Source organism: Centruroides vittatus, unplaced genomic scaffold (assembly GCF_030686945.1).
Source record: "Centruroides vittatus isolate TY-2023 unplaced genomic scaffold, ASM3068694v2 scaffold_324, whole genome shotgun sequence".
Lineage (NCBI taxonomy): Eukaryota > Metazoa > Arthropoda > Arachnida > Scorpiones > Buthidae > Centruroides > Centruroides vittatus.
In genome coordinates this window covers 1275105-1302834 of record NW_027122701.1, presented here as the reverse complement: position 1 = coordinate 1302834, position 27730 = coordinate 1275105, and the positions used below count along the sequence as shown (strand labels likewise).

The window sequence follows — 27730 nt, the reverse complement described above, 5'->3', positions numbered from 1 at the left end:
AAATCACAATGGGTCCCAATATAAGTTTTAATCCACATGAAAACGGATGATTATTTGGAAATCAGAATTTGGAGAAACTCGTAAGTGTAATCGACGTAGAGTGGATTAGACTGTTAAGAATTGGCAAAAACGTTTCCGATTGTCCAGCTTTACATTAACAAAGTATGTTGTCAATTTTACAAGATTTTTCCTTAAAGTTTAAAATGCCAGTAATTTTTGTGTGACAATGTGTGCATTTACTTGCATTTGATAATATTTTGTTTGTGATTAAACAAAATAAAATTAGAATTGTATTAATATATCTAATTTTCTTTATTTTGATCTTTAAAATCACATCTCATCTTATATGTGAGATCGTCTTATACACAAGTAAATACAGTACATAGAATGTTTCATTATTAATAAGAGAAACAGTTTAAAAGATTTTATTTTCTGTTAGCAAAAACAATATAACATTAATTTTATCCATAAGTTTTCTCGAGGCCTGGGAAAAATTCCACAGCTTCCCTTCCTCTCGACCCTGATTACTAAACAGTTTTGAGTTATAGAAATTGGTAAATATTTAACTTTTGGTTTTACTTCTAGAAATTTGAAACTGATAATTTTATGTTTATATTGAAGTGAGGTAATTTTAGAAATAATTTATAGATTTTAAAGTAAGATGCATTGAACAGAAAAATAGAAATAATTTCAAGACATCTAAAATCTGTTTCGATGTCTTAAAATGAAATAAGGATTTCGAGTTTTGTATTTGATTATGGCCTTTTTTGATTATATTCACATTTTTTTTAATCTTTTGGATATTACTTAATTAATTACGGAATTAATTATCTATTGGTAATAGTATTAAAAATTTTAGTATTATAGAATATATATAAACAAAATATTTAGTTATAGATTTTACTGGATTGAGAGAAAAGGCTTCTTTGGATATACAGGTATCCCTTGTACAACATGGTGAGAAATTGGGGATATCCCCTGTACAACACTGTTTCTAGTTTCATTCTAACATGGGTTGATAATTTGGGAAATCGTCCATATAAAATTTCACAATTTTTAAGTGCAAACTCCATTATTTGATATTTTTTTAAATGCAAATAAACATGCATGCATGTTGTCTCAAATTTGCATAGATTTTACCACATTGAAATTTTTAATTATTTTGTGCCTTTCGTCAGTAATTTATTTTGTGCCTTTCGCCTTTAATGAAAACTGATAGTACAAGTTTTTTCTTTCTTGTCCTAGCCTTCCTATCAATCAAGTATTGTTGATGTTGCTTTCAGACATTAGTATTTAAGACTGTCACAGTGTTCTGTTTTTATGGATTAATCTTCATATTTAGTACAATGTTGTTAAACTTTTTTTTAACCACAGGTAAGTAATAATTTGTAAAAATGAAGAAAACAAAAGACAGTAGTATTCTCAGTACTTGAACTGTTTTTAACTTGAAGAATTCAGTATTTGAACACAAATTCTGGAGAAAAATCACTCGGTACTCAACTGAACAAACAAGGGCCCTAGAACAAATTTTTGATTAATAACATTTTTTTTTGTGATCCATAAAAGTTCTTTTATGATAAAAATAAGAAAATGAAGACATTGCTGATATTTCTGACCAGGATCAACAAAAAAGTTCATAAGATGATGATGATGATAATGGTGATACTTTGTAAAAAGAAAATGCTCTCATTTATGTTTTTAATTGTGATTGTTAGTTAATTATTGATTGTGTTAGTAAACATATTTCTCTTAGTGACAGAATAGAATAGTGTACTTTTGCTAACTTTTGGAACCTAATCGTATGTTTTGCATTAATTAATAAAGCAACCTTCAGATGGCTGACAAAATTCCCAAAATCCACATACTTCCAGTTTCTGCCCTATGGAGATTTTAACATAAAGAAAAATATCAGCCTTGCAAGCCCACTTTTGCAGCAAAACTTGGATATGCACATTAATTTCTGGGCAACGTAGGTAGCAACATTGCCAGATTTAAGTTTGTATTTAATTTTGAATTTAAAAGAAATAATGCTTTTAACTGTGGTAATCAATACTGAAAGAGTTACAGTTATATTTTTAACATTTTTCATTCCAGTTGGTCAATCTCTCTTTTGTACAACTCTCTCACTTATATGACTTTTGTCATTGGTTTCTTTAGTCATACGAAAGTTTCATGAATAAACATAATGATAGATAGGGAACCATATGTATTTTGAATTGGGAATCTGCCTAAGAAACTGATTTGCATTAAAATTTACTCAAATGTATATTATGATGAATAAAAAATTTTGGTAAAGTTTCAGATTGATATGAATTTTTTTTAAAAACATTAAAAACCTGTTTCTACATTTTGTTTTTATACAGTAAATTTTTTCTATTCGGACTAATAGGGAAAGGTCAAAGGGAGTCCAAGTTTACAAAAGTCAAGTGATGGGAGTGTTTTCTCTGATTACAATGAAAATGATAAGGTGGATATACATTACACTGATTTATTCTAATCAATTCTATACGGAAGTTTTATTGATTTAGAAGGTTATAATGCTGAATTTACTATTACAGAAAATGAGCTTAAAAAATTTTATGGTAGTGCAGTATACAGCAATGTACTGTCTTTAGTAACTTCTGACTACAGTAATATGATTCATGGTATTTGCTGCATTGCCAAATTGAACAATTGACCATTCAAAATACTTAAACTCAAATAGGAAATCTGTTTGAATTTTTTTCATATTTTTAAAAGAGTATTTGATAGAAAAATTGAATGATTTAAAATATTGAAGATTTTGCCATTCCAGTTATTTGAGATCCCAAATGAGATAATGAAATACAGAATTTTTATGGTTGATCATTATAATATCCATTTGAATAAATTTTCCAGTCAAAATTTAATACTTTATTTGCATATAAAAAAATTTGTAGTTTATGTTGTTATAGTGGTTTAGTTATGTATAATTTTTTTAGTATTTGGAAACATCTATAAATTTTCAATTATAGTGTTTTTGGACTAAATCAACCATGAAAATTTTGAATTTTGCTCTCACATTTGGGATCTTAAACCACTCAATCTGATTCATAATTGCAATTTTTAAAATCATTCACAATTTTTCCATCAAAAACACTGAAAAAATTCAAACAGGTTTTCTGAGTATGAGTATTTTGAATGGTCAATTGTTCAATTTGGCAATACTGTTCTAGAGATATAAAGTAAAATGTGAAAGCAAGTTTTAATTTTTTTTAAAATTACCCTCATATCTATCTAAAACTTTACTAAAATTTTTTATTCATTTAATACATATTTGGGTAAATTTTGGTGCAGATCAGTTTCTTAGGCAACTTTCCTATGGGGAAATGCATGTGACCCTTGTATTAAAACATATTTCACTAGACCTGTCAGGTTGGAACTGTTTTTGCTAGGTCAGCTTATTTCATTGCTCTTCTTTATTCTTAATGTTGGCTTTATGTTTTTGTTTCTTGTATCTGAGAACCCTAGTTGTTATTTACAAAATAAAAACTATATCTACGAAGCGTGTTTTTAAAGTAAGTACCATTTTGATATTAAAAAACACAACTGCAATTTCTTAAATAATTTTATTCTTACATGAAAGCCTGTACCTCAATCCACCTTTCAAGATAATTTCCTCCAATATGAAGGCACTTTTTATATCGTACAACCAGCTTCTGAATTCTATCCTCATAGAAACCTGCCGCCTGATTTGCCAACCACTGCAGCACAGTGTTTTGACATTATCGTTGTAGTGCTGACTGCCTAGATGCCTTTTCAAGTGGAGGAACAAGTGGTAGTCACTAGTCGCTAGATCAGAGCTATATGGAGTGTGATCAAGTTTGGGCCAGTTACCCTTAAACGTATTTCCCGGAAGGCATTATTCCCCTTGATACGACCATCATAAACACATACAACTACTATTACATGACAATTACGTCACATTTTACCACGGGGCAATATAAGCTAGAAGCTCATGTCCAACTAACTTCTACAAGACAAGACATTACTCCGCATGTCTAGCTGAACAATTCCATTGCTTTCATCTTAATGCTAATTATCTTATCTTTAATCTTAATGCTTTTATCTTTATGCTAATTAGTCTTTTATGTTAATTTCTTATTGCTTTTAGTATTTAACACTATATTAATTTTCTATAAAATGTGTTTTTGGTATGTATTTTGGAGTGTCTAGAATGAATTAATTGGATTTACATTGATTCATGTGGAAATAATTCCCTTGGATTTCGCCTATTGTTTTAGGACAGATTATCGACGAAAACTGAGGTATCACTGTATAAGTAATTTATTATAGTAGAACATGAGCCCCAATTAACAGTTTCTTTATTATCCAAGACAAAATTACAGTGAATACATTATATTTCTTATATTGTAATTCATAAAAGAAAGTTTAAAATGATAACATATATTAACTTTCATGTGAGACAAATTTTTCATATTAAAATATAACTACAATAATATACAGTTTAATGCTTAAAACTGTTGTATGTATTAGCTATATAATAAATGTTGTTCTTGCATCTGTTTTGCATTATATCTTGGGACCTCACTCATAAAAAATTGTGAAATTTGGCAGGAGTATTTTTTGTGTTTGGGACATTGCTACTATTACATTTTAGAGATTATAAGTCAAAGGAGAGATAGAAGGGTTAATTAATGTATCATAACTTGAGTGGGGTCAAACTTAATGAAAATTTTACTTAAAAATAAAATTGAAGATAAAGTCTGTTTAAGAAGGAACCACCATTTATTCACTTCTAGAATACGAAATTTTAACAACCAACCTTTCTCTGTAGGCTACTTGGCCTACAGAGAAAGGAACATTGAAAGTGAATAAATGGTGGTTTCTTCTCAAACAGACTTTATCTTCAATTTTATTTTTAAATGTAATTGCCATCTGATGGTTTTCTACAATTGAAAATTTTACTTGTTATTGGCATTTATAATTTAAAAAAAAAAAAAACACCCTACCCTAGAAGTAAGGCCTTACTATAATAATTAATATTATACAAATTATTTTTTAATAAAATCTTAATAGATGGTGCCACATTTAAAAACTTAAAAGAATATTCAGCTTTTTAAACTTAAATATTCTTTTTGAAAAATAGAGCAATTTCTAATAATTCAATGAAATTACTTCTACTAATATACTTTATCCACATTTCCTGGCAATTAAAATTCTGAAAAAACTTAAATTAAAAATAATAAAATAATATAAAAAATATATAAAATAATTTATTCAATTTTTTTCAGAAATTACTTCTTTTAGGCTTTTATTATTAAAATTTTATTTAATATGAGCAATTACTTACTGTGACAAAAACAATTTTCGTGAAAATTCGAACCCACCGGAATTTAGCCGGTAATGATACATCCCTTTCCGCGCGAGTAGAAGGAAAAGGAATATGAGTCAAAAGAAAGAAAAAATGAATCAGAAGGAACAAGAGTCGAAAAACGCGGGTTGGCGAACCTGGAACTCGTGACCAAGAGAATAAAAGGGCGACGACGGAGAAAAGGGGGGTCGGTTACGTTTGTCTTTTAGCCTGTGCACGTGCGGACAAAGTCGAGGGGAACCGCCCGAAATCAACGGAATCGTGTCGACTACGAGGACCGACCCGGATCACGAGGTATGACCCGAATTTATGTAAACTCTCCCTCCGCTAATCCAGAAAGAGGCGACCGTCGCGCGCCCCTTTTGTAAGTGTCCTGTTAGCTTAAATAAATCATTGTTGTTGTTATTATCCGTTGTAATGTCCTTTATTCGAATGTCGTCACCGCCGCTCTACCGTCGAACCCATTCACTTCCTCCACTCGCTTAACGCGTAACGCGTAACTCATCCGAACCGCCATCTTGACGTGGGCAGGTCTCACGGACCTGTTAGCCAACAAAAAGGAGGAACGAGAAAATCGGCAGCCTCCCGGACCCACACTTCGTTTAGGCTTTTATTATTAAAATTTTATTTAATATGAGCAATTACTTACTGTGACAAAAACAATTTTCGTGAAACTTCACACTGGATTGTTATATTGGAGAGAAATCACACCTAACTGACATGAAAAACATGTGTATTAAAAATTTTCAGTACTTTCCAAGACATACAGCCTTCATCATCAGGAAAAAATTGAACAAAAATTTTGAACTTAAGAATAGAACATAAATGCAACATTTCTTTTTTTAAATTAAATAAAGTAGAACAATCTAATAAAAATACTCTATACTTGGGGATTTATATCTTGATTGTAATTTTGCATGTGTCTTATTTTTATTAGACTGTTTTAATTTTCATTGAATATTTGATATTCCAGCCTCCTGCCTTTATTTAATTTAAAATAATTGACCTTACTAAAATTAAGTTGCATCTTACAATCAATGATTTCTTAGATTCAAAGAAATGCAATACAACAACAGTGACAATTTCCATCCATTTTTATTTTTATCATCAGGGAACTGTTATAAATGTAATATTTAAGTATTTTAGTTTTTGCCACTCAAGGTTTTATTTTTCTCATAGATTGCTGATCTCTGTGCTAGATCAATTTTTAAGTTTTTATCTGAAAAATTGATAAAAATATTAACTTATACTGGATTAGAAAGAATTAAACAAATTACCACCTTCTGAACACTCCAGCAAATAATTTAATATTGTAAAAACTGACAAAGATTGTTAAAGCTGATCAAAAACGTTTTTACAATATTAAATTATTTGCTAGAGTGTTTAAAAGGAGGTAATTTGTTCAACTGAAAAATTGATAGTTGGCTTTCTTATCTCTGGTATTTGGTAATGTATTAAAGTAATACATTAATGAAAATGATTTTGGTGATTTAAATATTTATAAATTATGTATTAGAATTAAGTGAAGAATAAGTAATTTATAAACTTTTATTTACAATTTTTTAAATTTAGGAGTTAAATTTGGATCTTGTTCAGTTTCCTCGTCCTGTTTATATTCATGAAATTAGAATCATACCTTTAGGAGCAAGAGTTCAAGCTGATTTTCCTGGAGGACATAGACTTGGGTAAGAACTGAATAGAAATTATGACTATATTAACAATTTTACTACTAATTTTAATTTTAATTTTTATTTCCTAAAATATAATGTTTTAATACATAAGCTGAACATACATATTATGAACTGTTGTATAAAATTTAAAAGTTTGATAACATGCTTTGGTTTGAAAATCTGATATTTTTTAATATAAATATTTATTAATCATGTAACAAATAATTTATGTTTTCATTATGATTAAGCATAATCAAATATATTTTTTATATAATATAAAGTTCGATTATGATTAATTATAATTTAATGTAATGAAAATTTATATGTATATAACTACTATAAAAGGAAGTATAATGTAAATTTGTTACTAGTTTTCCATAGTCTATAAAATTTTTGAATGTAATAATGTATGATTATAAAATTGAGGGGCATAGTGGAAAAGTGGCATATCTTAATAAGGACATTTATGAGAAAAATCCAAGAGGAATTATGTTTTAAACAAGCACACTTTACATACGTTTCCAGCACTCATTTAATACTTTGAACAAATGTTTTTGGAATGCAATATAACTCCTTTGTATTTGGACAGCTTCTAACCTGAGACAAGCCTGTAAATCAAGCTAAAAAGTTTCTTCAAAGTATTAAATGAGTGCTGGACATGTATGAAAAGTGTGTTTGTATAATTCAATAATTTCAGCTTTTAGTGGAAAGTTTACTTTGGAATTATATTTCAATTCACAAGCACTTTGATTTACATTTTATTAATGTGGGTGCACAACCCATGAATCATGCAACTGAACTGCGAAAGTTTCTTAGATGTATCAATGATGCACAAATCCAAATTTGTTAGTAACTCATTTTTGTAGTTTTTCAGGATGCTGTTTTTTAATGAACTAGCAATGCTAACTCTAAATAGTGTTTTTTATTCTTTTGCATACATTTTAATTTAAAGTTATATATGATTTTTGTTATGTATATGATTTTAATACTGTTTTTAAGTTTGTGTGGTGTGAACTTATTTGGTTTTAAAAAATATATATATATTTATATTTATATATATTTAAAACCAAACAGAATTATCTCATTCACCATTCAGTATTTAAATTTATCAAGCTAGAATTAAACCATTTAAATATAAATATGAAAAAATAAGAAAAATTTCACTACTATTTAAACTGATTAAGTTAAGAATTAGTTTAAAAAAGAGAAAGTGGGAGTGAGATAGAGAGCATAATGAGACATTTAGATTTGCACTATAGTCTAGTTCAAATATGAATTTACTGTACTTTTTCCATATAGAAACCTTAATTTTTGTTTAAATTATTAATGAATTAAAAATTATTAACAAGAAATCAATACTTAAGAGAGTTTAATAGTTTAAGAGAATCAGTCAGTTTAAGAAGTTAGTCGTAGTTTAAGAGATCAGATTAATTGGATAAAACGTTTTTTAATGCCTTAATTGTCTCAGATTCCAACTGTAAGCTGTTCAACATCCAGAAGTAAGCTGACCCAATTAAAAAAATTTTTTATGTAGGTTTTTAAGAGTATTATGTTATTTTGAGAATAGTAAACATTGTGAAAATATTCATTTCTGATATTTAGGTGAATGAATTAAAGAAATGAAAAAAATTAAAATTGAGAAAAACAGTAGCAAATAGAAAAAACACAATAATGAATATAATGGACCAAGAAATTTGTGAAATTAATTAGAATTTTAATGAAGCAACATTTTAAGAAAATTGACTTGCAATGTAGTAATTTACATTGCAATTCAATACCTACATAATTTATGAAATTTGCTAAGAAATGATGATAATATTGTATCAAACTATAAAACATCTAAATGTATACTGATTAAAATTGAAGGAAAGAAACATGCAAAAGAAATTATAGGGTAAAGGAAGTTTAATGAAAATGTTGATATACAGCTTACAATGATGAAAAGATGACATTAAAATGAAAAAATTATCCTAAAAGAAAAATGTTTATAATACAGAGATAGAAATCAGTTAAGGACGAAAAGGATTTATAAGAAAAAAAGTGGAACATTGATGAACATTATTGAAGAATTTAATAAAAGAAAGATGATGACAATTTTAATTAGCATTAGAAAAGAAAACCAGACTCTAGATCAGTTGATGTTAACATTACAAGAATTGAGACAAGATAAATGAAATAAATTTCTGATGGTAATTTAATATACATTTTAATAAAATTAATAAATTTGAATGTTTTGGCAGTTACTAAATACCATCATCAGGAATGGTTATTTTAGAACACAAATGATATAAATTGGATTATTATACAAATAATAATAATAATAATAATAACAAAACATTTATAAATAGCTGTTTGTTTCTGCAGCTGTTTCATTTGTGGAACTATTTTTTTTTTCTTTGCTTTCCTTGGAAATGCTGGACTCTGCAATCTTGAAAAAACAATGTGGTCTGATTGAACTTAGCCAATGGTGAGAAAGACTATGTTGTCCAACAGTATCACTTATATGAGATATATTTAACAAAAATAATAGCTCATTTCAGTATTATTTAAGGGTTGATGTACTGATTAGATTTAGTTCATCATCAGTTTGGTAAGTATTTCATATGTCCCTAGTGCAGTGGCGTGCCGTGACATTTGATGATAGGGAAGCTGTGTTTCTGTAAGAAGCCAACTTTCAGGGGCAATCAGTTAATTGCGCGTCAGTGATGGTCTAGGGTCCATTCGTACGTGCCAATGACAAAAATAAACAATTTATGTACTTTAATTCTAAAATACAAATAATACATACATAATACAATTATAGAAAAACTTGTTTTTTTTTTATATCTATATATATAAAAACGAATGTATGTCTGTCTGTGTGTGTGTGTGTGTGTGTGTGTGTCTGTGTGTCTGTCTGTCCTTCATGCATTACCACACCATTTATCCGATTGCCATGAAACTTCGGGAAGTTGTTTAATACACTCCCGCAAAGGTTTGTGGCATATGTGAAGACCACCATTTCCCCCCTTTCAAAAATATATTTATATATGGATTAAGCCTTTCATGTCCAACAGATGGCGCTAACTTCCGACGACTTAAGTTTGCTTTTCTGTGAGGCATTATGCTTTTCTGTGAGAATGGACTAAAGCAGATCATTTTCTATCTATCTATATAAATAAAATATAACGTTTGTTTGTTCCTACCGATTCCTTTGAAATTTTGACACCATGTTGCATTCGAATATGCATGTGTTTTTATATAATATACATGTCGAAATTCCCCCCACTGGGGGGAGAGGGACAGGATTAAGACTTACTGTGAAGAACTCGGCTTCTATTTATACTATTTTGCATGCGGTTTTTTGCGTTTTTAATTGCGTTTTAATAGGTTGCGTCAACAGAATATACACTAAAAAGGGATTTTTCGATATTCCTCAGCGGGGAGAGGGACAGGATTAAGGCTTACCGTGAAGAACTTGGCTTCTATTTATACTATTTTAGATGCGGTTTTTTGCGTTTTTAATTGCGCTTTAATAGGTTACGTCAACAGAATATACACTAAAAATGGATTTTTCGATATTTCCTTGCGGGGGAGAGGGACAGGATTAAGGCTTACTGTGAAGAACTGGACTTTTATTATACTATTTTAGATGCGTGTTTGATTGCGTTTTAATAGGGTACGTCAAGAGAATGTACACTAAGAAGGGATTTTTTGAAATTCTCCCCACGGGGGAGGCGTTATACATTTATAATAGATACATTTTGAGCCACAGCAACGCGTGGCCGGGTCTGCTAGTTTTCTATAAATTAACTCTATTCGGCGATGTTTTCCCGCAAAGTCGTTAATTACTTTATTATAAACGTCACTCGTCGTTGATTCCATCAACGTATTTAAAAGTTCTTTTTCTATAGAAAGCAACGCTAGTGACGACAATCTTTCCTCCGACTGAGTGTTCCTGGCGAATGTATGAATTCGCTTCATTGTTGAAAAACTACGCTCAACAGACGCACTGGTAGATGGTATTGTAAAAATTAATGATATTAAACCATATAATTCTATTAGTACGTCTTTGTTTAGGTCATCATTAATTATAATATTTTTTATGTCTAAGAGTGACTTGCCAATATAGTTCGGACACGAATATAAATATTGCAATTCACTACGTAATTTACATAAATTAAAAAATTCTCCATAAAATTTACGTAAAGCATTAAAACTCTCTTCGGGAAATTGTTTTTCATAATATTTAAAATTATTAAAATCTAAAAGTGATAAAAATTCTAGAGATTTTATGTCGGCAAATCTGTCAATACAATTTTGTATCAATGTATCCATTATTTCATAAAACAGACGTCTATATAAATCCTTTTTAGACTCAATATCAGTATGTCTCATTCCTCTTTTTGGTTGAATTTCTAAAAAAGTTTCATCTTTTTTCAAAGCGTCCCAAATCAAATCAAAATCATTTCTTTTCTGTCGTAAAAAATCAATAAAGTGATTTATTCTAGTAATACAATATGCTATATTAAAATTTTTTTTTGTAATATATCAAAAAGGATATCTGAATGTGCAAATATTTGATGAAAAACTAGTAATAAAAAGTGAAAATCAAAATCTATTAAATAATGGTATAATCCTCTTGCGGCAATTGTAGTATCAGAATCCCATTGTTCTGGACTTTCAACCATATTCAACAACAAAAGTTTTAATTCTTCTTTATACTCCATAACGCAGTTTACAATCCTGCTATTGTAATTCCATCTAATAGGTGTGGCTGAAGGAAAACGCTTATTGACTTCTAGATCTAAGGCGTGAGATCTTTTAGAAGATTTAGAAAAAAATGAAGAAAATCCTGTCATAGTTTGAAAAAATATTTTACATTCTTTTATATATCCAACAGATTGAGAGAAAACTAGGTTCAATCTGTGAGCATAACAGTGTACGAAAATAGCATGTTTGGATATTTCTTTAATTTTAGCTCGGACACCATTATGTTGTCCGGCCATTACGGCAGCACCGTCGTATGTTTGTGCCACTAATTTTTTAGTGCATTGAAATTCGTCTAAGTAACTCTTAATGTGAGTGAATAACGAATTTGCGTCTCTGTTCTCACTCACATCAGTAAAGCCCACAAATCTTTCTTCGACGTTACCGTTTTCTTTCACGTAACGAAATACAGTCGACATCTGGGCTCTGTGGCTAATGTCCGTTGTTTCATCTACAATTATAGCAACAAATTTTGCGTTTTCAATTTCTTTTTTAATTTCTTGCAATAAAACGTTTCCTAACGAATTAACGAGCTCATTTTGAATTTTGTTCGATAAGCCAGTAAAAACTGTAGACTTCTCTAAATGCATTTTTAATTGATTATCTGACGTACTTAATAAAGAAACGAGTTCAATATAATTACCTCTGTTATTAGATTCAATACATTCCCTATGCCCTCTAAATGCCAATTCTTGCTTTGCTAAAAAGCATGTAATATCTATTAATTTAGATACAATATATCTATTAGCCGTAACTATCTTGTTATAATTTTCAATATTAATTTTATATTGTTTACTAATGTTAAATTCTATTCTATTTTGATTTCCAAATTGCTTCAATTTTACGAAAGAATCGATGTGACATTTACGATTTTCGTGTCTTTTTCTAGCTTTACTCAAATTATTTAAATCGTCAAAGCCATTCTTATTCCACACACTAATTTCATTTGAAAATAATAGGCAAGGCCAACAAAACAATTTTTGCATTTTTATGCATCCACAAAGCCATTTTACGTCTTGATAAATTTTATCGTGAAAATGTCGAACAGATTTTTTTGTCGAAGTACTTATATTTAATTTAGGCGTTGGTCTTTCTCTTTTAATAATGGTTTCTTTTTCATTATATGGTCTTGAGCCAAAACTTTTTTAAAGTAAATTTTCAATATCACAATTACAGTTTAAATCGCTAGCCATGATATAAGGGCTAAAATTAAAAGTAAAATTATTAAAACTTACTTAGTAAAATAAAATTTGTGATGGATATACAATTATACATACCTGGTACAAAATATTCAATTGTATGAATATACTTTTGCGAAGAAACGTATATAAAAATAACATAAAATATTGTTTATTTTTAAATATTTAAACAATCCACTGAGTTAAAATTGCTCCCTGCGAGTGGCTCACGAATGGAAACAGAGACGATTTTGGTAGGTGTACAGTGAATGCATGCATGACAAATCTCGAGGGTGTCGATACCGGTCAATGTCAAATGCCTCTTTTGTCGCATCACTAGTATATCTCAAAAGACGCGACAGGGCCGTTGTAAATTTTAAACGTTTCTCACCATAGATGTAAATATGTTAAACTTAATAGTCATTTGTTTGCTAACTACTGCAATTCGTTTTAGTACCAGGTGTACACGGAAATCAGTTTCCCACTGTACTGAGCAAGTGACTGGTTCGGTTAAGCTTTTGTTTAAGTAAAATTCTGGCTCTTTCAGTAGGGTTTTATTTATGTCCCCATTCCCTAATCTCTTAATTATTTAACTACTTCTTAGTAGAAATAAGTCAAAACCAGTTACTTTGTACTTGAATATCTGTAATCTTGGGAAAACATTGGAAAGACAAATTTTTATGACAATCGATACTTAGATCGTACATTTAAGGAAAATAAATTCTAGAACTTTTTTGTACCATTGTACGTCTCATTCATTAAATTTGGTTGTAAATAATGATGCCAAAGTAACAGTTAATTTTTTAACATTATACAAGAATTGTACACGTTTTTTCTGCATTCCCTTACAGATGGGACATACTATAATCGTAATATCACCGGTTTAACATTGAAACCCGTAAGTAATATAAGATGGGAGAGCGGAATAAATATATCAAATATTTTAATGGATTTTTTTAAACTCCCGTCAACTATACAGAACTATCATAAAAACATGCCAGTAAACTCCTATCGGTTGGGTTAAGTTATAAATCTAGTCTAGGGTGGGCAACCTTTTTTATAACACGGGCCAGAATAAATTTTACGTTTTTCCGCGGGCCGTAGTAGTTAATTGACGCCTTTTTGTGACTCGTAATTTTTTTAGTCTGCAAATATGAAATAAATAAATAAAAAGTTTATACTACATTTATTTCTCTTATCGTTTTCGAAAATTACAAAGAATTGGAAAAATAACTATTAATTAGTTATTTTTCCAATTTAATAATCTATTAAAGATCTCGCGGGCTGGATAGAAACTTTTCGCAAGCCGTAGCTGGCCCGCGGGCCGGGGTTTCCTGCCGTTGATCTAGTCTACTCGTGATTCACGTAATCGGGCGAGGGCGGCCGAATATCTAGCAGGCAGGCGGCTAAACAGCCCACAACCGGTCCGGGATATAAAATTAGAAGCTATATGTGTGAAGCATCCACCAGCTAAACCGGGTGACGTTGGTGCTCTGTAAAGCACTTGCGCCAATGCCTATAATCTGGCTGCTTGGAAGTTGACAGGCAGGTGGCTAACAGCCCACAACCGCTCCGGGATATAAAGCTGTACTCTTTACGAGTGTGTCGCTTCTACCAGCTAAACCGGGTGAGGTTGGTGCACTGTAAACCGCATGTGCTAATGCCTATATAATCTGGCTGATTGGAGACTGACCCGGTTTCGACATTCCTTCCGCCACCGAATTATTCGAATATACAATAGCAATCTTATCGTTTTTTTCACATGTAGTATAGAAATTTGTAAAAGATACATAATGCAGTTATAATAAAATATTAATTTTAATTAATTCAAAGTACATTAAAATATGAAAATTTATATTTTATAAAATTCAAGGGAAGATCATTGGAAGGTGGAATCGGCGCTTCCATCGCTTCCAATGACGGCACGCCACTGCCCTAGTGCACTATAGTATGCCTGTAAGACCATGCATTAATTCATTGATTAAAAGAAACATTAATAAAACTATTTATCAAGTCAGGCTTAAAGTTAACATCATAAAGGTAAATAATAGAATATTAATATGAAATATAAATGAATATTCATCAGTTTTGAGGGCTCCAGGATTGTTCCACAAAACCAAAATGTCTGAGAACTGTTCATATTTAGAACCATACAAACAAATGAGCATCTTATAATCAGTATATTGTTTTTCTTAGTCAGTTTTTTTTCTTTTCTCATATTTTAATCAATATTTTTTATTCAAATAGTCTGTTTTTATTTCTTTTTATCAGCCAAAAATGACTTTTTATTGATTATTAAATTTTTAAATGTATAATGTACAGACTACAAAAATATCTAATATAAATATTCTAAATTAATATTAAAAAACAATTTTTATATATCTCCATATTATTTATCAAAGTTCAATCATCCATGACTGACAAGCATTTGAGTAAAACTATTAGTTACAAAAAGTAGGACAAAAGAAGAGATATTAAACAAAATACCAAATTTTTTTTTTCTTGGAAATGCTTCTGCTTCTGCTTTAAATCTGTCAGAAAAATCAGTTTTCAAAGTACTAAATATTTTGGACCCTAGATTTAATCTTGGGGGAGCTGAGTTGAACAGCTAAAAAAAATTTTTAATGCTAACTCAATAAAATTCCCACCTTATGTGACCTTAGTGTGTTATAATATTAAAATGAATTTTAATTAGGAAAATATTTTTGGAAAATTTACTAGTGTTTCTTTCACTTTCGGGGATACCAGAGCCCTTGGCCCATCTCCTGGGTGCACCACTGTTTTGGAACCATTAAATGAAACAGAAGAAACAATGAAAAGTGAAGAGTCTCATGAATAAAAGAATTTTAGAAGAAATAGAATCTGCAGAATTTTGTTTAAATTTCTATACCATCATGAATGAGGAGGGACTAGGCCTTAAGCATTGGAAGGCCCTTTACTAAATTTTGCTTAAGGTACTAAAATTTCTAGTTTAACCACTGATGAAGATATTCACAACTCTTTGTAATAACCCTGTTCATGATAAAATATATGTTCTGTATATTAACACAGTTATGGCCATATGCTTGTACTGCTGAGGGTAGTAGGAGTTACTAGAGATGATAGATAGAGATGGCAGAGCATTAAACTGGTGGTATATTCCAAAACTCAAACTATGGCTACTGTGAAAAATTTGTAAGTTTAAAAAGGAATTTACCTGTTTACTAGTTTTATACTCTACAGTGAATTTAATTGAATTGTCACAAACAAAACCTTTTTTACCAGTATTGAAATATATTTAGAATATGAACAAAGTCATTAAACTCATCTAGCAATCTTTCCTATGATATGAGTATGTCATGTACTGTACATATCATGAATATAATACAGGATAATTTATTGTGATGGGATGTTCAAAAATCTTGCATTCTAAATTTTTCTCTAATATTTCTTTTAAGGTTGATGATGATAAGGATCCCATTGGGAAGCCTTGTTTTTGTAAATAGATCATATTGTTGAATGTGAAATAATTGTTATTAACAATGAGCTAAATTGCATCCTAATCCATAAAACAATTCAGTAGAAAACCTTTGTTTATCATCAACATTTTTGTAAGCATACTAACCTCAAATACAGTAAGACCCTGTTTGGGATCCAGTAAGATCCTGCTAGGAACGCTGGAGATGTGTTCCTAGACGACAAAGCACTAAACAAAACAGCATTAAATGAGGTCATTTTAACATAAAGTAAATAGGTAAAGGGGAACATGGGACCAAAAATAAACAAATTTTACTGTAATTTTAAGTTATTTTTATATTAATTTGCATAATAATATATGTTAAATAACATATAAACATATGCACACAAAAATGTAAAGTTTTTGTGATGAAGGTCCTGGCTCTTCTGAAATTCATGTTTTTTTGCGATAAAGTCGCTCAGTTTCTTTTGTTGCTTCTTTCTTTCCTGAAGCAAATGTCAGTAGCAAAAGATTGCATCCAGAACGCCTCGTTTTGCTTTTGCACTCCTTTCAAAATCTGGATCATTCGCTACAATTTGATCAATGATTTTGGTTATTGTTACCAAACTTTTACTAAGGAAATCTGTAGAAAAATTTTTTGGGTTTTTCGTTTTCAGAATCTCTGTTTTCCAGTTCTGCATGAATTCCTTGTTCTGCTAATTCTTGAAGGTTGTTGGCAAGACTCTCACCAGAAACCTGTAGTAACTCCTCAATATCCTGCTCACCTACATCTCCTAGTTCCGCTCTATCGATTTGGCTCTTCTCACTGAGAATTCTTGGATACCTTCAGCCATAACTTCTCCACACTCCATTCATGCATTTATCAGTTAATTCTTGCCAAGCAAAGTCTATATTGCCTATGGCATCCATAATGTTATATTTTTTTCCAAAATTGCACCAAACAAACATAGATTTAAGGAAAGTACAGTGCTATGATGAATTGCTACCTTCTGCTGATTGGTTTGTGTTTGGGAATAATCAATGAAATGCTGCGATAATTTGAATAAATGTAAATTTTGAGTTTTTTTAGGCTTTGAACAGACCATGTTATATCGAATCAGTGTTAATCGAGGCAGCATTAAGCAGGGTCTTACTGTAATTGCCCTCTAAGACTGTTAGTCAAAAAATGCATTCCAGCTACTTGTACAATTTAGAAAGAATCTTGTCTAAGTTCCCGTGGAAGGTATTACATGATTACCTGTTTGTCTGTACTTTGTCCAAGAATGCAAAAAAACAAAATTGTATCTAATTTGTATAGGTATTCTTTATCTGATTTCCATTTTTGTAAAATTGATGTTATTTTTTTATTTCCTTCCGTTTTCATATTTGAGCTCATTATGCTCACCCTCCAAAAAAAAAAAAAAAAAAAAAAGCCATTTCTGATGATATTTTGTAAATTTCAAAAACATTTGAATTTATTAATCTTATTGAAATATATATTAAATTATTATCAGAAACTGAGTTAAATTTTCTTATTTTATATACATAGTGGTGTACACATTATAAGTCAATAAGATCAATGATTTTTCAAATTGATTAGCAAATGATTAATTGGTACATCTCTAGCAATGATATTAGCATTTCTGATAATGGATTGAATGATTCAAGAATGCTTAAATGTTCTTTGTGTGTGCATACTTTTATGCTTTGTAATGTTCTGCTTCCATTAAATCATTATTTTTGATTTTTGCATTTATAAAATTATTTATGTATATTGGGAAAGTATAAAAATTTTACTTAATATATTTTAACAGGGCTACAAATCCTTCAACTTTTCAACTTGAATTTTTTGTTAATGATTTAAGTACAATTGGTGCTTGTACTTTCAAAAAATTAGGAAAGTAAGTATAATAAATAATATGTTAAATTGATATATTACTTTCTCTTCAATTAAATTTATATCATAATATTATTTTAAATTTTAGCCTTGAATATAAACAGAATGTGGATATTCAATTTCTTGTTATGGATAAGGTAAATATTGTTTTTATATGAAAAGTAAATATTTTGTAAAACTATAATTTTAAAAGAATGAGTAGATTCAAATAGCATAATACAATTACATATTAATGCTTAGAATTTAAAAGAATAATCAGCATTATTTTATTTATTACATTTTATATATTCTAGCAGACTATTAGTGTTATCTAGTAATAAATATTTTTATTTGATTCTTATGTAAAATTTCAATTCGTGAACACATAAATAAGGATAAATAATCAATATCAATTACATTTTTGTTTCGTTGAGGAATTTGTTTTAATTTTACTGAGTAGATACCATGTAGATTTGTTTATAATCTGTGTTTGTTATATTTATTGAATTTCCTCAATAATCTTATTTAATAGATTTATACTTTTTTATTATATTTTTGTTGAACAAAATTTACATTTCATACTGCATATATTTATTAGAAAATTCAGAAACTTCTATTTAAATACACTAATGAACGTGCATGTAGGACTTTGAATCCTTAAATCTGCATTCTTTTTATGCATAACAGTCTAATTTTTAAATAGTGAACATCAATCAAAGGTAAAATTACATAATATCAGTCACTTAATTTGTCTATTTAACTTTTATATTTATTGTTTTAAAATTATATTTATGCACATGAAAATAATATGGACATGTAGAAAAAATAATAATGTAATTTAGGGATTTAGGATGTGCTTAAAACTTGATAAGTATTTTCATATTGGTATAATGGAATCTCATTACAGCAAACCTCATAATACTTAACTTGTAGATTTTCCCTGATCCAACCTTAATAGGAACCCATGGCAAAATCTTTCATTGTATGAACATATTTATAACAAACTTTTGGTTTAACATTTCTTTTCTTTCAATTCCATGGTAATAGAATTACTGCAATTTTCACTTTACTATAACAATTTCATTACACTTTTCTCTGTTTTTTCCACTGATAAACAGTCTACTCAAGAAAGGGAGATGCAACCAATGTTACAAGTGTACTAATCTCAACAAGAGAAACAAGATAGTGGTTAGTGGATAAAACTACTGAACCATGGGTTTGCACCTCACCAGCAGGCTGGCCATGTGGAGTTTTCTATTTTTACTTTTTCATCTGTTATGTATATAAGAGGGAAAGTATGGCAATTGATCAAAAAATGACATCTTAAGATTTTTACACTTTTGGATTTAGGACACCATGAAACGTTGAAAAATGGAAAAAATTTGGGGGTAATTTCTGTATGTGTGGATGTTAATGTGTAATGGGAGGGTACAATTTTGCACGATTTTTTGTTCATCCTCTTTGAAGCTTAATAACTCTTGTGCTTTTTGTTGAAATTTTCTGAAATTTTTCAGGGAGGTTTGTTTATTAGGGGTTTATTATTGATGTTATTAAATTTTGATGGTTAAAGGTCAAGAGGATGGAGAGACAATCGGGATTGTATGTCTCTCCAGTAGGGTTGGACAATTTTACTCATTATTAATATTTACAATTTTTTTTATAAAACTCATTCCTAACCTCAAAATTAAGCTTTTTGCCATTTTATAATATTTAAAAATTTAAAAAGTTTTTAATAAAATATGATAACAGAGGATGCTACCAAATTTTTAAATGTTGCCAGGATACATGAAGAAAGAAACCAGCAATGAGTTACTCAACTTATTGCTGTTTTCTTTCTTCATGTATCTAACATCTAAATAGGATCCAGTTTTCCTTAGAAAGTCCTTCTGGAAAGGTTCCATCTTTGGCAGATCAAGTAGTACATGCTGTAATCCATCAAACTAAACCAACTCACAAGCCATTTATGCCTCTTTTAAGTTTGTTATTTATCATATTACTCACTTAAAGTATGAGGATAAGCTGGAATTGAAGGACATCAGGAGGGAAATGTCTCAAGGCTTTTCCTGGTCAATCCCCTTTGATGCAGGAAACTAAAACATGGGAGGAATATGATTTAGAGAAGGTATGAATTAAATTGAGGATTTTAAAACTAAACTACAGTTGAACTCAGTTATAATGAACACTGATATAATGAGCAAAATGTCATAACAATTTTAATTTTTGCATATTTCTGCACATTTTCTTGCAGTTAAAGTGAAGATACTTAATGGATATATCGAGCAATTTTTTGTAGCTATGCAAACACACGAGTATTCTTGATTGTTCAAGTAGTAAGAAATGTGATACCAAATTCTTGGAATAGATAAAACTGAAAGGATCACTTAGTATATCTATGAAAAAAGAATAGACATATTCTTATGTATGTCTAAAAAAAACTTCTGTCAGTTTATGAAAAAATAGAAATTATTTGCCAGTTAGAATGTGGTGCTAAAACATGTCAAAGTGTGTAGAAAGTTCACAGTTCTTTATTATCTTTAACAGTATGAAATTATGTACAAATAAAGCAAACATCAATTTTGATGTTTGCTCTATTTGTACATAATTTGTACAACAACATGATTTGCACATAAAAAGACTAACTGAAACTGGACATAGTAATTAGTATTATCTTTAATTATGAAAAAATAAATTGTTTAATATTAATTACCGTATTAGCCCGAATATAACGCGACCCCGAATTTAACGCGACTCCAAAATTTTCATAAAGATATTTAGAAAAAAAAATAATACTCATAAAAGAATTCAAAAAAAGTAAAATTCAATCAGATAAGCATTTATTTAGGTATTTATAGCTAATAACACAGATTACATTCATGTCAATGATCGAGTTAAGCCTAACACACGACTATATCACATAAAAAATTAAAAATAAAATTCATGTGTAAAAATGTAAAGAAAATATCTGTTAAATCTTAAACACAACATTTTTCTGAGCAAAACAAAATAAAAACTTAGTCAATTGGTCGATTTACAACTCAGAAAAAAGCATTTGAAAATAGGGTTATAAAACAATTAGCGTTTATTGATTTTCGCGTTAGGGGGTAAAGCGGGTCTATTGACAAATTTTCTCGCAGTAGTACGAAATCTCTACTGACTTCACTTGAAAGAGTCAAAAAGTAGAGAAAATAAAGAAAAGAAAGATGTAATAATAATTTTTCGAGCGAAGCCAAAAATTTCACAATTTTAAGATAAAAAATGGCGTCTATGAGAGCCCACGTGACTAAAAGGCGGTCGAAAAATCACGTGACTAATGAACTTCGAACAAGCAGAGACATAGCCTTACTATAGTAGCGCTATGCAAACAAAAGTGCAGGTTTACTAACGAGATCACATGGTTGTTTTGAAGTGGTCGGTCGAGCTAGGTCTGACGTTCAGTCGCGTTTCAATCTCTGTAGGAAAATGTCCTTGTTTATATTACATTCCATTACTTAAACCCCGAATTTAGCGCGAGTCGATTTTTTAACGGAAAATAAATTGTCGAAAAATATCGCGTTATATTCGGGCTAATGCGGTATATTGTAGTTTATATAACTATTAAAAAAATACAGTATAATGTATTTTTGGATGGCATTGTACAGTACATGTTTCTTTTTTAAATCAACTTTTAGAACTAAAAATTAAAGGATATACGCCACTAATTATCAGTAACGTAGCTACAAATTTTGCCACCTGAAGGGTGCCCCCTACATGTTTGTGCCTGAGATAGACATTCATTCTCTCCCTAGTTACATCACTGCTATTCACGAATGTAATGAGTTACGGTTATAACAAGTAAATCTTGCCAGTTCCCTAAAGCTCATTATAACTGAGTTTGATTGTGTTTTATTTTCATTAAATAAGTAAAAATATAAACATTGATATAAGTAATATATTGCACCTTTCTTTCATATATGGACTTCATATTTAACTTTCTTGACAACAATTTATACACATTTTTCATTACAATAAACTTTTAGTTTAACAAACATTTTTGGGGTCCCTTTAAATTAATTATAATGAGATTCTATTGTATATTTGAATGAAATTTCTGTAATTTTTTATAAAAACATGCAGTTTGAAGTGTATTTCTTATGTTAGCTCATTAAAAATAAAATAAAAATACACATTTTTTAAATATAAATAATTTTAGTTATTGAAATGTAATATTTATTTCCTGAAATTTATTTATTTTTTAAATGTATAAAACAAATACAAAATTTGTTTTAGATTCCGACAGATGGACTTGTGCTTAGAGGATGGTATTGTACAATTACATTGGCTGTATATGGTATGCTAACAAAAGTTTGCAAAGAACGATCTTCACCACCACCACCTCCTCCACCACCTCAAACTAATCTTAGATCACAACCAATTGGTAACTTGGTTTTATAAATTATTGTTTTTTTTCATAAAGAATATAATCAAAATTAACTTTGATGAAGCAGTTGATTTCACTTCTGGTTGTTGATCGATATTTTGATTATTTTTCTTTGTTTAAGGATTCACATTATAGAGATTATTTATTGTATTACTGTCTTATTATCATGCTTTTGTTTTAGTACAAAGTAGAAATTTTTCAATAATGCTATTTTTTACTTATGTTGGAGAAATCTACTATTTATTAGTAAAAATTTCATTTAAATTAATAAAGTTTACTCTAATAAGCTAATTTTTTAGTAAAAGACTATTTTGTTAGTAAAAGTTGCATTATTTGAATCTATTTTAAGTATTTTCTTTGCTGCACCAATTCTTCTTCACAAGGATATTTCAAAATGCAATAAAGTCTATTTGCCATAAATTATGTCGTCTACACTTTACTAATTCTTGCCAGATCAAGATACTAAACTTTGACAAGACATCTGACTTATTGCACTGTATTTCATATTTTGTCCAAATTTTATTTTATAGGTATTTTAATGGATTTTTTTCTTTTTTTTAAATATATTTTCCCTTTGCATGCCAATAAGATTTACTAGGAAAATTTGTGTGTTGCTGTACCTAACTTTCATCTTAATTCCTCTAGGCATTTATTTCTATTCTGTATGATTAATGTCGTATTGCTTGTAGAGAACTGTCTTTATTTAGACTTCAGTCAGTTTACAATATTGTGTACAAAGATGTCATGCTAGTATAGTTATATTTCTTTTTAATTTTTTATCGAATTTATTCTGTAATTGATTATCCTGTAACTTCTATCTAATTGTAAACTTGTTTTAAAATTAATTATTCAAAATTTCTGAACATTTTTAATTGGTTAAAACATTAAAAATAAAAATTTAATTAAGCAGTCTTTCTATTGTAGAATAAGGGCAGAGATTTTCTTTACCATGTACTTATAGTAAATAGTGAGGTAGATTTATGATGCCAGTATCAAAAATTCTGATGGTTTAGAAAGAATATATATGGTGATCATTATTAAAAAGTGGGATTACAGATCTTTCTGTGGAAAAAATAGTGGGCAAATCTCATCCAAATTTGATGTACAGTAAATACTGTCCTTGGTATGTAGTTTCAATTTTTGTGAAAAATTTTTACTTCAAAATTCAGCTGTCTTAGTGAAATTTGGTGCTGCAATCTTCTTAATGTGCATATTACATATGTTTTATAATGATTTTTGGTAGTTAAGAAACAAACTGCAAGAATTTTATTTCAGTTACAGATGTGGAATTGATAGTCAAATCAAAGATATGAGTCTACAGTATTGCCCTTTATCTCCATACTCTAAAAACTGCATTTGAAAAATCATTTTTGTAATATTGCTGATAGAGGACCTCTTTGTAAACCTTTTAAGGGCAAGTTGGGATTGCTGTTTCATTAATAAAGGAGTTATGACAATCAGGCAAAGTTGAGCACCATGACCGTTCATCTTTCAAAGAATTGTAAGGAACATTTTGGAATGCCTTTTACATCTGAAAATCATTAGAAAATGTAGGTAATGTGCACATTAAGAAGATAGCAGTGCCACACTTTACCCTAGCAGCTTAATTTTTAAGTTGAAAATTGAAACTGCATATTCAGAACAGTATGTACAGCACACCAAATTTGGTTGAGATTTCTACAGAGAGAACTATTGGGAAAATAACTAACAGTTTTCTTTAATTATTATTACCTTGTATTTTAGCAACTATCTTAATCAGTAATTTAATATAAATAATTTATAATTAAATAGTAATATTTAGTGATCAATTATTTTTTGCAATTGCTAATGACCATTAAATGATAAACAAATAGAAGAAAATAACTCAAGTACTCAGGTGATAGGGAATCGCTACCAAGTAAAAAAATATAGAAAATGTTTTAACTGTGATTTGAACATTGACTGAAGTAATAGAAAAACATAGAAGAGGTCTCAGCTGTAAATGTGAAACATGCAATGAAATATTTAAACGAAAAAGAGAGATTTCAGCCAGCTTGATTAACTGCAGAGTAACATTGATAAAAATGAACAAGATTTTGATACCTTGATTGAGTCCTCTGATTGACCTGATGGCTGGTCTCAATATTTAATAACAGCATTTTGCAATCTTTGCCTGATTGTTCTAGTGTGCGGTGAGTCCAAGAACATTGAGAATCACTATTTACAAATATCATTAATTTTTCACCAACAATTCTAATGAATAACTATGTTTTAACATTGTCATTAATTTTACTATTGGAGAGTAAGCCAGAATGTTCAGATTCCTGCACTGACATTTGACTAAATTTGATGTATAAAAACTAATTAAAAATCTAGAGTCTGTTCATGACTTCATTGAATATTTGTTTTAGTATTTTATGGGATTAACATACACAAGTATGTATACATGTGTATTTTTTACTTTAAGTCTGCCATTTTGTCACTCACTAAAGCCAAATCTTACATGTGTTATTTGTCAGATTATTTCAAAGTCATTTTTATGAAAAAATAACAAAAAATGAATTAACTGTTGTCATTGACATTCTATGTATGAAATTGGTTTCATGAAGCATGCTAATTAATTATGAAATAAATATAAAAGTAAACATTTAAATTTTCAGATACTATTTATGACAATGAATCTGCCAATGTCAAAAAATAAATCAAGAATCATATTTTATTAATTAATTCATAAAATATTGTTGTATATGTTCTCTTCTAAATAATTTTCTTTATACTTATCAAAGTTGATAATATAAACTAGAGATTTTCAACATTTTTGTTTGTCAAACCAACCTCTTTCCAAAAACTAGCTTTAATTTACCAATTATTTTCTATACTGATACTAAAAAAAGATACTTTACAACTAAGATGAGTAAAAAATTTAATAAAAATGAATACTTTTTTTTTATATTAAAGATAAGCCAAAAATCAAACAGACTAATTGTTTTATTAAAATTTAAAGATATATCAATTATTATTAATGTGTATTATTTTCATAATATTTTAAAATATAACAACAATAAATTTGTCCAATGACCTTCCTGATGACCCTTGATGTAAAGAAAGATATTTTTGATAAGCTTTGTATTTTACATATCTGTATCATTTAAAAAATACTGATTTTAATTTTTATTTATATTTATTGCTTATTTGAAAGTTATTAAATAAAGCAATTTCATAGTTGTATAGAAAAAAAGTGATCTGGATTTTATCTAATGGTTGTCTGTCATTATGTAAGTTTTAAATGTTTGTTGGTTGTATTAAGTAATAATAATTCTGTTTAAAAGAAAATTAATATTTAAATGGTTGGTTATAAAAATTTTTGTAAATTTATAAGGAAATGCTTACACTTGAGCTGAACAACAAACACATCTGTAAAAAACCGTGTGCTCATTGCTTGATCTTTTTCATTGAAAAAGTTTCATATTTTGAATGTTAATGTACAAAGTATATGTTTTCAGAAAGGTTAATGTTAGACAGTTGTAAAATATTAGAATTACAATATTTTATTTCAATTTAATCTTAATAGTTTGGAAGAGACACTTTCGAAGGTTGCATAATTTGTGGTTTAGAAACTTTTTAAGACACCTAAAGCGTATTTATGAATTCCAGAGTAAATTTAAAATAGTATGATTAAAATAAATTAAGTGTAATGATTTGATTTAAAGTTATAGTTTTTATTTTTAAATGTATGTAGTCAGGCTAGGTTGTTTTGGTTAGAAAGTTTCCTTTGTTAACTGATTAAAGCAGATTTTGAACAGTTTTGTTAAAAGTTGCATCTTAAAGGAATTGTAGATGTAAAATAAACATTTATTATTTTCATCAATGATATGCTAATTGTAATTTCTAATTGATTTTTAACAAATAATAAACTACAACTTATTAAGCCATTTAAATGTTTTATTAACTAATATTTTTCACCAGTTACATAGCAGGAAAAAGTTATTAAAATTTGTAATTTTTATAAAATATGGATTATTATTAGATCTAATAATATTTTGCATCTTATGAAACCAATTAACAAGGCTGTGAATGTTCCATTTATCAGTGAATATAGTAGTAATAGTAGTAGTAAGACAGGTATCACCCCTTTGGTATAACCTGTGTTATGGAAAAGGGGGAAGAAGGGGTGGGGGTGAGAAAGGAAAGGGGATGAAAAAAGGGTTGGGATCCATGGGCGTCCTGCGACAGTGTTTTATAAGGAAATGTTCAGTAGAAAATACAATAACAATAACAAGAATGTTACAGAGGAATACAAGTTGGGCATGCTATGTTACAGATCGCAAATAGCACTAACATATGTACAGGTAATAATGTATATACAATATGCAGTTTAATGTTGTTACAAGAAATTACGTGTTGAGTGCTGTCTGACAAATCGTAGACAGTACAAACATAAGAACAGATGACAAACTTATGTACATTATGCAGATTAACAATAGTACATTAGTTACATGGGGAGTGTTATGTGACAACGACAGATAGCACAAACGTATTTACAGGTAACAAACATATATACAGTATGCAAATTAATATTGGTACAAAGTAGTTACATGTTGAGTGCTGTTTGACAAATCACAGATAGTACAAACATAAAAACAGATGACAAACATATGAACAGTATGCAGATTAACTGTGCGTAAACTAGATACAGGGTGTGTGCTAGGTGCCAGATTATGGGTAGCCTGAAAAAATTATCAGGTTACAAACATATTTACAATTGACATTCCTAGGGTTACACTAAAAGCATAGACAGTGATTTTTATTAACATGTGGTAACATTGTAGTTCAGTAGATTTGCATGACTATGAGGGTACTGCCACTGACTAAGTGTTTCTTGTCCTCTCTGTAAGCACTTTAATGCTCTGCAGATAATTATTCAGATGACTGTACATGTCTTTCTCATATATTAGGGCTTGTAGAGGACACAGCCAGTTATGGTTGTTACGAAGTGCAGCCTCAATGAATCTGTCTCTGTTGCTGTCAAAGAGTGGACAGTCAAACAATAGGTGAAGGTAGTCTTGTTTGGT

The 27730-nt window shown here is 29.2% G+C and overlaps 1 protein-coding gene across 2 annotated transcripts in view; it reads left to right on the top strand.

The window, feature by feature from the left end:
* The window catches only part of vir (VIR_N domain-containing protein), a 115226-nt gene that overhangs the window by 1212 nt on the left and 86284 nt on the right, over nucleotides 1-27730 (top strand). For both annotated transcript variants that reach the window (XM_067286051.1, XM_067286050.1), the window contains exons 2-5: nucleotides 6926-7038; nucleotides 18201-18287; nucleotides 18372-18420; nucleotides 22529-22676. In XM_067286051.1, coding sequence (XP_067142152.1) covers nucleotides 6926-7038; nucleotides 18201-18287; nucleotides 18372-18420; nucleotides 22529-22676 — 397 coding nt within the window. The remainder of the gene's footprint in view (nucleotides 1-6925; nucleotides 7039-18200; nucleotides 18288-18371; nucleotides 18421-22528; nucleotides 22677-27730) is intronic.